The sequence below is a fragment of the Oryza brachyantha genome, chromosome 5 (genome assembly GCF_000231095.2).
Source record: "Oryza brachyantha chromosome 5, ObraRS2, whole genome shotgun sequence".
Taxonomy (NCBI): Eukaryota; Viridiplantae; Streptophyta; class Magnoliopsida; order Poales; family Poaceae; genus Oryza; species Oryza brachyantha.
In genome coordinates, this window is record NC_023167.2 from 14,073,779 (window position 1) to 14,085,272 (window position 11,494).

Here is an 11,494-nt window from a genome sequence, read left to right on the forward strand (position 1 = left end):
TCTCATGTTGCGCTCTCTTTCTCCTCGATCGTCTTGGCCTTTGACCTTGAGAGACACCTTTATAGCTATTGTCGTTCTCCTTCTCCTTCTCTTACTACTGTGATGTCATCTTTCTCGCCACTAATTGACCCATTCCTTCTTAAGCCATTTAACTGTCCGATCAGCGACCACACTTAGGAATTGTCACTGGATTTAATAGTTTCAAGCTCATAGTCATCGAATCCAAGGACAACGACCTATAACGATGGCAAACATGGTTAAAAGAGGAGGCTAAGTGGTAACACAGGGATGCCCCTTTCCTTTTTTTTATTTACCGAACAAGAGGAGGATTCCTTTTTTATCTTGTTTCTAAAAACTTAGGGTGTATCATTAATAAGAGAAAAATACTTTATACCCCAGAAAATTTAGTCAATCTATCATATGACATCAAGTTTTGTTTACTCTCTTATATACCCTTGAATTTCGATTTTCAGTCTCTTTCTTACCCTTTCTATCAATTGAAGGTTTAATTCCTATGAGAATATCAAAATTGCCCTTATACATGGAAGGAAAAGAAAATTAAGGAGTATAGTATTGAAAGTCTATTAGCTTGTTTCATGTGCTATTATATTAACTGTGAAATTTACTTGTAGGTTCTATCCACACTTCTGCTATTGAACTTTCTTTCGCCTTTCACGGATTGTACGAGTTAAACCTGAACTGAGCTCGTATAAGAGCAAGTTCAATAGTATAGCTAACTACTAGCTCCAATTCATCTATAGTTAATCTAATAACCAATTTATACAATAGTTACCTATAAAATATTAATACATGGTCACACATGTCATACACACCTTACGTCTTGGAGCTCGTGCTGTAGCTAGCTACAAATTAGTAGTTCACTACTCTTCTCTTTCATCTCTTATCTCTTTAAAACATGTTCATAGCTGGCTTATAGTCTACTATTATACTGCTCTAAGTTAGACTTCGGATGATACATGCAGCCTAACACGTGTATGTAATGAGTTGTAAAGTAAAATTTATCAGCATTAGACCTTCGTGAAGGCAGAAGAACCCGTTATTTTGTTCTATAGTACCTTGAGGACCAGTGTCATTGCTTATACTTCATCAAGTGGACCTGTGCTTAGGCCTTTTAATCTGTTTGCTCCACTGAGACTGGAATTGCCCGCATCCAGTCGAGTACATATTTCACCGTGCCATCACCGTCACCAGCACCAGGTAAAACACGGGCCACGCAGATTTATTTACCCATTTCGCTGGTTTTACAGCAGAACTTTAGGCACAAAGCAACACAGGTTACCTTTCTTTCTTCTTTCACATTTATCTTTTCCGTGCAGTGCAGGCACCGCACGCTCTCCGTTATCCGAGAAGGAAAAAGTTAACCGCTGCTTTCGAGTCATCGATCGATGCCCCCCGCTGCCGTGCCGCCAGTAAAATAAGCTTGCGGCGCAGAATTTGTGCTGCGCGAGGTCGGCGGGCGGGCGCCCGGCGTGGGTGGGTTTTGTGCGGGGTTCGTGAGGACGGTGGAAAGGCGCGCGTCGCCGGCCGGCCGCCGCGCCGTGCACGCTGTGTGAGTGTGACCAAAAAGTCCTCTTGTCCCTTAATCAAGAGCCGCCATTAACGGATGGATTAGACAGTGACTAGGAGTGGTTCACACCGCCTTTAATTAATAACCTGGCACGGTCAGCGCTCAGTTGCAAGCACGCACTGGCAGCAGTAACACGTGCGTTCGTGGTGAATGGTCATGGCCGTTTTTGTTTTCTTCGAGGCCCTGAATACTCGCACTGGACTGACGGACGAGGTGTCTTCGACGGAAGCACCAAACGATCGAGTTCTCGGAGATCACGGGGTCGGAGTCTCGGAGATTAGCCGCTAGCCCGCCACCGAAGCCGATGACTACGGGGACGTTTGCCACCCGGTATTTTAATCCCTACGTGCGAAAGACGTAATTTTGGCACTATTTTACATATAGATATAGAGCCAAAATATTTTTAAAAAGTTTATTTTTTAGACTTTAATGTTGTCTTATGTTTTTTTTGAAATTCAAATACAATTATGTTTTACCTTACAATATTCTAGCTCAAAAACAAAATGTTCATGAGCAAAACAATATGAGTGACAAATCTTTAAACGGTTCTAGCAATGAAAAGAACTTAGATACCACACTCCTAGCTACCCCATCCGTTCCAAATTTATGAGATTTAAATCATTTATTAAAATATAAACACTTTAAGTGTTATCTACGATCATCCAATTTCTATTTAACATTCTGTCAATTTTACCCCACGTGCACATTCATCTCTATCCGTTGCTCATTTATTAAAGGATAAAAATATTTACACGTTTGGAAGGAATTAAGATAGAGAAAAAAATATTACCGTGATGATTATAAATAAGAAATAATTATGGATCGTAGGTTAGGTGATGATAAGACCCAAATATTTTTAATAAGAAATAATTGATGGACAACTACTGCCAAAAATACTTATGTTCTAATAAGTATAAGATTTAAATGATACAAATAAATGATGCTATATTTAAAAAAATCTTATGTACATTTGGAACGAAGGAAGTATACGGTGGACGTTTTTCAAACTGTGTTTTTACGAAAATTTTGATAGAAAAATTATTTAAAAAATTATATAATCTATTTTTAAAGTTTTTTATAGTAAATAACTAATTATTAATCATCCTACGTTTCCGCACGTCGGCTATTGGCGCTAGACCCAAGACACCTACCAGAGTACCAGACAACTTGATATGGACTTGACTCAAGTATAACCATGTAGACGGTTGTTGTCTATTTGACACATACATACAGTTAAATAGACGGCTTGTATAATGACTTGTCTATTTATTTGTCTGTAGAACATTTAATTTATCATTTGACACATAAATTAAGGTAATCAATACTACTAGCGAATAGATGAGACACGACGTACAACGGTGCTAGTGGTGTCGGTTTAATATTGGAGCATGCACCCCTGCTGTCTCTTCACGAAGAGACGCTGTGACCCTCTGTTAGATGGGACGGGTTTTTTTTTTTTTATAAATTTCACAGCATATAGATAACTTAAAAGACAAGCTTTCTACATGCCCCTGAGGCGACGGCGCAAGCAACGCCGCGTGTGTGAACACGTTGAGCTCGTGGCCACGGCGGAGCTAGCGTGGAATAGTAGCTTCGGCTCGAGTCCGAGGTGGCGAGTGAGAGAACGAATTAGCTTGTCGCTCTCGCGGGCTCGCGGCCAGGCGCCGCCGGAGGCCGGGGGCCGGTCGGCAGCGACGCGACGCCGTTGCGTAACCCGCGGGCGCATCGCGACGCCGCCGCGTGTCTGTTGCGTGCGCAGCCAGGACGCGACGCGGCGTTACGTGGGTCCCTTTCTCGGGCGTACGTGTCGCCGGGCCGGCAAACCAGACGGGAAAACAGGGGATTTTTCCCGGGGGAGCGTCGTCTCACCGATCCGGACTCTTCTGGTTTTTGTGCGACCGTATTCATGATTAGGTGGGGTTGATCGCCATTTTTTCGTACTACAATTTAAATTTTTAATATTAAATTGTAATTGATTTTAGGTTATATTATCATATTTTATATTTTATTATTAGCTTTTGGGCTAAAAAATATGTATAGAAAAAAATTATTCATAAATTATTTTTTTTATGCCGGTGCCATTTGGCTTCACCCGCCATGTCTTTGGCTTCATACTCACTAGGAACAGTTTGTGGCTTCATACTCGCAAGAAAAAGTTTATCGTACATATTTTTTTATGTTTATGCTTATGTTTATATTTATAAGTTAAAATTTAACTTTTAATCTTAAATTAGAGATTTTGAGTTTTTTATTATAGTTTATTTTTTGATTTATTTTTAGATCACTAAAAACACACATACATATAATTTTTATTCATAAACTATTTTTTGTTTATAAATATTTTGTTTGGCCAAGGAGATGACCATGAATATATTTTCGGGTGGAACGACATGGCATCCGAATGTGCAATCAGCGATGACTTACCGAGCGTAAATAACTGGCTAATACCATGACAAGTTACACAAGCACAAGTTCCTTTGCTTGCGAAACGCAAGAGTAGATTGAAATACTTAAACTGCCAGTCTGTCTGATCGCAAGCTGCGGTGATCCGTCATCCAGGAAGAACACTAACCACCCCCTCTAAATTGTATGTCTTTTCTGTCCTTTGGCCAAAAGGTAGATCAATAATATGTACGTTATTCTTTATTTATATACTAAAAAGATGGAGCATTGTTTTTTAGCTGCACATTAATGTAGCAGTAACAAAAAGTAGGAGAGAAATTGAAAAGAGGGATGGATGCTAAATTGCAAAGCAAGTTCAAGCCCACCATGACAAATCCTGGCCCAGAAGGAAGCACTCTCATTTGGTCCAATACAGGCCCCGTAGACAAGATTGGAACACGTTCGGATCCAATCATCCGACCCGACGACAAGAACAGGCGGCTTGTGGGCTCTAGCGAAGGTTCAGACATCTCAGTGGCAACGCATGCGATCCTAGAGCTTGTAATTACGTCAAAAAATCCGAGATGCAGAAGTAGACAACAGTATTGGCGCATGTAACCTGCGTCAAATTAAAGTACAACTTTGCATTCGTGAAAGTCCAATTCACAGCCTTCATGACAACGTGCTCAGCATCGACCAGTATGTGTACCACGTCTCCATTTTCCTTTTCCTTTCTTTATTCGAGGAGCAATACCCCCTCCACGACCTCAATTCTTTCACACTTTGAGCGGAGGTCATGCCTCTCCCCTCCCTTTTCTTTTGTTCCAACTTAAACTAGTACTATTACCAGTGACAATCCTTTCCAGATCATCATGCCCCGGTCAATACCTAAATTACCTAGAGGAAAAGAAAACGAATATGGATGATTGATTGGTTTTCTTAGGGAAAAGCTAAACAGAATATTTACAAACAAAAAATATTTTATCAATGATTTTTTTATACACATGTTGTTAGTGTTCTAAAAGCAAAAACTGAAAAATAACCTATGATTAAAAAAAACAATTTTAGAGTTCTCTTGGTGCTTACCCAAGAACTGTAAAATTGCTCTGAGAAAACTCTAAAATTAATTCTAAATTTAAGATTAAAAATTTATATTTTAGTTTATAAGCTTATGCCGAAGAAAAAAGGTGACAGGAGTGTATATCATCCATCGGACGACGTAGGTGGCACGCTCCAGCACATTGCAAAACGCTGAGAAACACACAGCTCGGAGCGGCACCCACGCGGTTTGGGCGCGGGTAAACGTGCGGGCAGAGCGTGGCGCGGGGAAGTTTACCACCGTCGCGCGGGTGCAGCACCGGCACCGCCACCGGCGGTGGCACCGCACATGCTGGGGCATCCGCCGCGCCAGCCGCGCGCCCCCACACCTTCCCCACCACCAACCCAAAAAAAACCGGCCGCGGCCTATAAAACTCCCGCACGCCGCGCGCAGCGCAGCGGTCACGTCCATCGTTTCGCACGAGGGGGGGAGACATCAACCGGTCGTGCTCTCTCTTCACCACGTACGGCAGGCACCGCGCGCGCCCCTCGATCGTGTCCGTGCGCGAGATGAGCCAGGAGAACGGAGAGAACGGGCACGGCGCCGCCGCCGAGGAGGAGCAGCCGAAGAGCGGCGCGCCGCGGCTGAACGAGAGGATCCTCTCGTCGCTGTCGAGGAGGTCCGTCGCCGCGCACCCGTGGCACGACCTCGAGATCGGCCCCGATGCTCCCGCCGTGTTCAACGTCGTAAGTGCCCGCTCGTTCGTTTCCAGGTCCCCGGCTCACCGCCGGCGACCTTCCCCATGTTTGTCGTCGATGACACAGCCTACGACGTGATCGTACGTTACGTGATGTATTCCCAGGTCGTGGAGATCACCAAGGGGAGCAAGGTGAAGTACGAGCTGGACAAGAAGACGGGGCTCATCAAGGTGATCCTGCAACGCGGCCTGCACACATCTCTAAGAACTTCCGTTGATTGCATCATGTTTGGTTGGTTGGTTTGCGTCGGGAGCTAAGATCCGGTCACGCTAATGTGGCTTTGATGCGGTGAAATCTCCACAGGTTGACAGGATTCTGTACTCGTCCGTGGTCTACCCTCACAACTACGGTTTCATTCCGCGAACGCTTTGCGAGGACAACGACCCCATGGACGTCCTTGTCCTCATGCAGGTTTAGCGACATTAACGACATTCACAAAAAGCTCGCATTTCTGCATTAACGTTATCTAAACAATTCCTTTTTACTCACAACCAGGAACCAGTTCTTCCCGGCTCATTCCTCCGAGCCCGGGCCATCGGTCTCATGCCTATGATTGACCAGGTATGTAAATGAATCCGTTTATCATCTGCCAAAGTCAACTTTCTCAAGAAAATAACGCTTGACACACGCAAGTATCGGCATTAAGCTTACAGTGCGTTGCATTTCCCTCCTCTTTTCTTGAAACAGGGAGAGAAGGATGACAAGATCATAGCTGTATGCGCCGACGATCCCGAGTACCGCCACTTCAACGATATCAGCGAGCTTTCTCCTCATCGCCTTCAGGAGATCCGTCGCTTCTTTGAGGACTGTACGCCTCCTGTCTCAAACACTCAGTTCTCACACAATTTCTTGCAGTACATAAATATGGTGGATGATGAACCTTGAGTTGAGTCCTTGATTCAACGTTTGATTCTCGATCAAATCTTTTTCAGATAAAAAGAATGAGAACAAGGAGGTGGCTGTCAATGACTTCTTGCCCCCTACACCTGCTCGTGATGCCATCCAGTACTCTATGTAAGTTCGGATCATTCTGCAGCTATTTTTACTATTGATCAAACGTTTGATTTTTTTATATTCTTCTGTCAAACACGCGTGCAATGCATAGGGAGTATATGCAATTTTTGAGTTGTGTGCATGCCTTCAGATTATTATCCAACGGCAATGACCGAATTTAATTGACGGAATTAAAAATTTTAAACATTTGAGCAGTAGGTAGACCCTTCTGCAGCATATACTATGTTGGATCGTCGATGTGTCTTGATCTAATTTGTTGTCTTCTTTTCAGGGATCTGTACGCGCAATACATTATGGAGAGCCTGAGGCGGTAGAGCCTAACTTCAATTTTCTAATTATACACACTCGTCTGTGAGCTCAAACATAGAACGACCCATCAGAACATTTGAGATCTGATGCATAGTCAAGTCACATGAGTTATATATATGCTCGACAATCATTTTTTCTTCCCAGAGTTGTATTAATATGCATTCTGCATTACTCAATTTGAAAATCCGTTTCAAGGCTTGCGCTTTGATCTATATATGTGTACCCCTATTCTGGTTTTACTTGGAAAACGAAATAATACGGTGATCTGTGTTACTTCGATGTTTGATTGAGCTATTCTAGTCTGAATATGTATATTAAAAGAACAATTTTACCATCCGACCATTGTTTTTTATATAAAATACCTCTTGGTACTTTAGATATTTGAAGGTAACATATTTTACATAGAAAACAATTATATCTTATGGTGCCTCCTCAAGGATGGGAAAAATGCTCATATTAAAAACTTTCAATTTTGATTTTGGAGTGATATACTTTTTGTATTTTCAATCATGGGAATCTCAGCCTTTGCTTCAACAAAATCTACAGCCAATTGTTACAAACTTTACAGCATATAAGGTTGCAAATAAAAATTGAAAAGATGACAAGTAGTGATATTTTTTATGATTATTAAAATGATGAGAGGTACTAAAATTATAACTCAAGATACTTATCAAGAACCATAAAATGACTCTTGTAGCAATGATGTAATCATACTATAAGAATGACATTGATGTAGCCATAGGTAGAGACAGAGGGTGGTCTTGGGACAAAAAAAAATCCCAACTTAAAGTGCGCGCGCACACATGTATGTATAAGAAAAATATTATTTATTAACATATGTAAAATACACTTTTAATCAATTTACATTTCTATTATATACTGTATGTTATATTTATGACAATTAAAAAATATATAAGTTGGACCACCCAAATAAAAATCTTGAATACGCCGTGTAGCCATAAATCGAAACAATCAGACGTATACCAAGGAGTTGAAAAGGTACTTATGTGACAACCAAATTATGTAAGAATTATGGGCCTTTATTCGTTAATATTGATGAAGCAGGTACTTATGTGAAAACCAAACCGTGTCAGTACAGGCTGATTCTTTTTTTACATCAAGGCAAAATAGCAGAAAATAAATGTCTATGATCAGTCTGGAGTATGATTCATGTGTCTTTACTCTCCAGTAACACAGATCAAGCGGTGCTAGACTCTGAAGCGTACATAGCTTTGATATCTTCCACATCATCATAGCTCCCCAAGAATATTGGAGATCTATCGTGAAGCTTTCTGGGGACAAGTTCAAGGGCCTGCAATGCAAATGTAGCAACATAAGCCTTCACTTACTAATGAAAATACCAGTGATATGTAAAACCTTGAAATTTGAATGCTGCAATTTTCATTAAACTGTGTTGTAAGATGAATTTGGTTCGACAAGAGAAGTGAAATGGAGCGCACCCGTTGTTTCCCTGTGAAAGCCTGGCCTCCAGCGTGCTCCATCAGGAATGACATTGGGAACACTTCATACAGCACACTGCCATGCCACATGTAAGTATGCGACCAACTACACAAATGCATATTTACTGCTCTACTTTTAAGTTTGGAGTTAGCATCAGCATACCGGAGTTTTCCGTTTGGGCTCTTCTTATCGGCAGGGTACAAAAATATGCCTCCATATAGCAAGGTACGGTGGACATCAGCAACCATACTGTGTGGCCATCCAGAAGCATAAGAACATAACCCAAAATTGTTAACTTCAGTGTAACAAAGTGCATTCAAATTCAAAACAACTGTGGACATATTATTGGGTGTTGTCAATTTGGCATGCATGTTTGTTGCCTTATCCGAACATAACTTAAGTGTGTTGCTCTCCTCTCGGACGATAATCAACTAAACACTAACCTTCCTATATATCTTAAGGATTTAGGTGACGAACCATCCTGGGGAAATTTACATTTCTCCACAAACCTGCAAATATTGACGGGTAAAATTTAGCTTAATTACTTAAGATAATGTAACATTCGTAAACGAAAATAAGGAGCTCATACTTCGTTACAGGCGCATCCCAATTTTTGGCATTCCCTTCGTTGACTGAGTAGATCTTTCCTCTGGTTGGTATCTAGACAAGAAAGAAGAACAGAGTGCAGGTGCTAAAAATGGTCACTGTTTTTGATCCATGACCAATCAATTAAAAACAGGAACTGCATTGTTGTACCACAGACCTTGATGTTTGGATAAGTTAGAATGAACTCGCCAAGGGATGGATCAAGGGTGAAACCGTTTACTCCATTTCCAGTGCTCAAAACAAGCTGTCATAACAGAGCATCGTCAGTCTATTTGGGAAGAAGAGTTGGGGTGAGAGTGAGACCGTGAGGTATATGAAGGAGAAATTGATTTAGTACATAGTTACCGTGCATGAACTCCCGTACATGCAATAGCCTGCAGCAAGCATGTTTGTTCCAGGTTGCAGTACATCTTCCAAAGTCACGTTGCTCTTATCTTTAATCATGTAAATCCCGAAAATCTGTAGAACGAAAATGAAGAGTACATTTAACGGCCGGCACTTAGGGTATCATTGAAAGTGTATCACAAATTAATCATAGTAATTAATAAAAGAGCTAGTGGTGTGTTGATGGAGTGATGGCAGCGAGTTTAAGTCAACTATCAGACATCGACTAAGTTTTATCAGCAACCTTGTCATGTTTAGAAAAACATGGTATATCAACCTTGTCATGTTCAGAAAAAGCTTAGTAATATCTACCGATTGCTCGCAGAGTAACAGACAGTTCATTTTCTTTGATTTGCAGTTGAAAGTTGAAACAATAGGAGATCGGACGGCGGCACTTACCGTCCCGATGGAGACGCCACAATCGATATTGGAGGAGCCATCCAGTGGATCAAAACAAACGCAGTACCTGAAGAGAAAGGGAACCCAGGCATGTAGCTTCTGATGAGACGAAACAGTCACTATGATCTTGTTGAGCTCGTAACAGATAGTAGCAAGCAACTGAGAAGAATATGGTAGTACTAGTAGTATCAAAATTTCACATACTTTCCACGGAGAGGACCGTCGACAAAGATGGCCTCCTCATTCTCTTCGGACACAAGAACACACTGCACAGAAAAGAACGGACTGTCACTGTCAAGTTCCAGAACTGAACTTATCTGTAGCAATCCGGTTTTTAATGAGCTAAATATAATCAGGTAATTAAGTTACTAATCTCTAGCTGGGGACTGTGCGTTGTATTACCGTGCGACCGCTGCTGACGAGCGCCTTGACAAAGACTTCGTTGGAGAGCACATCCAACTTCTTCTGCTCCTCTCCCTGCACCTCGTACGTGTCAAAATTAAATAGAGAACGATGAGGCCATCTGGCCATGGCGTGGAATGGATGGTGCAGAAGAAAGAGCAGAGCAGCTAGCGGGATGGCCTGGCCCGCGTGCTTGCCTGGACGTTGGTGTCGCCGGCGAGGCCGATGAGCTTGGCGAGGCCGGCCTTGTTGACGGCGGAGGCGACGAACTTGCATCCGAGCACGATGTGGGAGAGCAGGATGGTGAAGTCGCCGCGTGACTCCGGGTGGCGGCCCTGCTCGTTGAGCACGTACCGCGTGATCGTCATCAGGTCCGTCCTCTGCGCCTCCGCTGCGTGATCCATCGATATCTCTCTCAGACCCACTCGCCTCTTCCCTCTGCTCCTGCGGCGGCGCGCGCTGGCGTACTGCGTGTGGACTGTGGAGGGAGGCAGCAAGACGATCGAAGGGAGCTCGGCAGCTTGGTAGCTAGCTAGTTAATGGCTGGTGGTGAGAGGGGATGAGGAGGTAGCGGCGGTTGGGAGGCCTTGTCCTGTGTCGCGAAGGGGACGCACGGACGCGAACGCGAGCAAGGCGACGCAGACGGCGCGGCGCGGGTGCAAATTGCGGGGGGAGAGTGTACAGAGGAGTTGCGTTGGGAGAGTGGCATCCGATCCCGCGGTCCGGGGGGGGGGGGGGGGGGGGGGGGGGGGGGGGTGGATGGACGATGAAATATGCCGGGGCAGGTGGGCACGGGGTGCGGATTCCACGTACGCGCCGCATGGGCGTGGCACCGGTGCGGATATCGGTGAAGCGGGATCGCTTTGCTTGTTGTTGGCTTCGCAGCCGCGCGCGGTCAAACGCGCGCGCCCCAGGGAAAGAGGGGGAGGGCCAACTGGAGTGCCGGATTTGGGATTCGTCCAGTTGGCTTTGGTTCGTTGGCGTGGTGATCACCTCCCCTCCCACGCATTCGTGGAGTGCTGCTGCTGCCGGCACCGTGTCCGTCACATCTTGGTCAGGATAACACCGGCAGTTAAGCACGGTCCAGTTGAAGCGTGGGCGCGGGTGGCACGGGGGCACCTTTGGCCTCGGCAGCGACTGAATGGGACGTTT

The 11,494-nt window shown here is 43.8% G+C and overlaps 2 protein-coding genes across 2 annotated transcripts; one reads left to right on the top strand and one right to left on the bottom strand.

Annotated features, from left to right (window-relative positions):
- Positions 1 to 5,457: 5,457 nt before the first annotated feature.
- Positions 5,458 to 7,423, top strand: LOC102722577 (soluble inorganic pyrophosphatase-like). The gene is made up of 7 exons (XM_006654400.3): positions 5,458 to 5,755; positions 5,872 to 5,937; positions 6,071 to 6,178; positions 6,263 to 6,328; positions 6,455 to 6,575; positions 6,700 to 6,781; positions 7,053 to 7,423. The coding sequence occupies exons 1-7, from the start codon at positions 5,579 to 5,581 to the stop codon at positions 7,093 to 7,095; spliced, it is 663 nt and encodes a 220-aa protein (XP_006654463.1). The 5' UTR covers positions 5,458 to 5,578; the 3' UTR covers positions 7,096 to 7,423.
- A 678-nt stretch (positions 7,424 to 8,101) lies between these two features.
- LOC102705436 (fructose-1,6-bisphosphatase, cytosolic-like) lies at positions 8,102 to 11,055 on the bottom strand. Its single transcript, XM_006655297.3, has 11 exons — positions 10,540 to 11,055; positions 10,343 to 10,417; positions 10,145 to 10,206; positions 9,941 to 10,007; positions 9,503 to 9,616; positions 9,315 to 9,401; positions 9,141 to 9,211; positions 8,995 to 9,060; positions 8,714 to 8,800; positions 8,551 to 8,626; positions 8,102 to 8,402 (listed from the first exon to the last, which is right to left on the bottom strand). The coding sequence occupies exons 1-11, from the start codon at positions 10,744 to 10,746 to the stop codon at positions 8,289 to 8,291; spliced, it is 1,026 nt and encodes a 341-aa protein (XP_006655360.1). The 5' UTR covers positions 10,747 to 11,055; the 3' UTR covers positions 8,102 to 8,288.
- Positions 11,056 to 11,494: the final 439 nt, after the last annotated feature.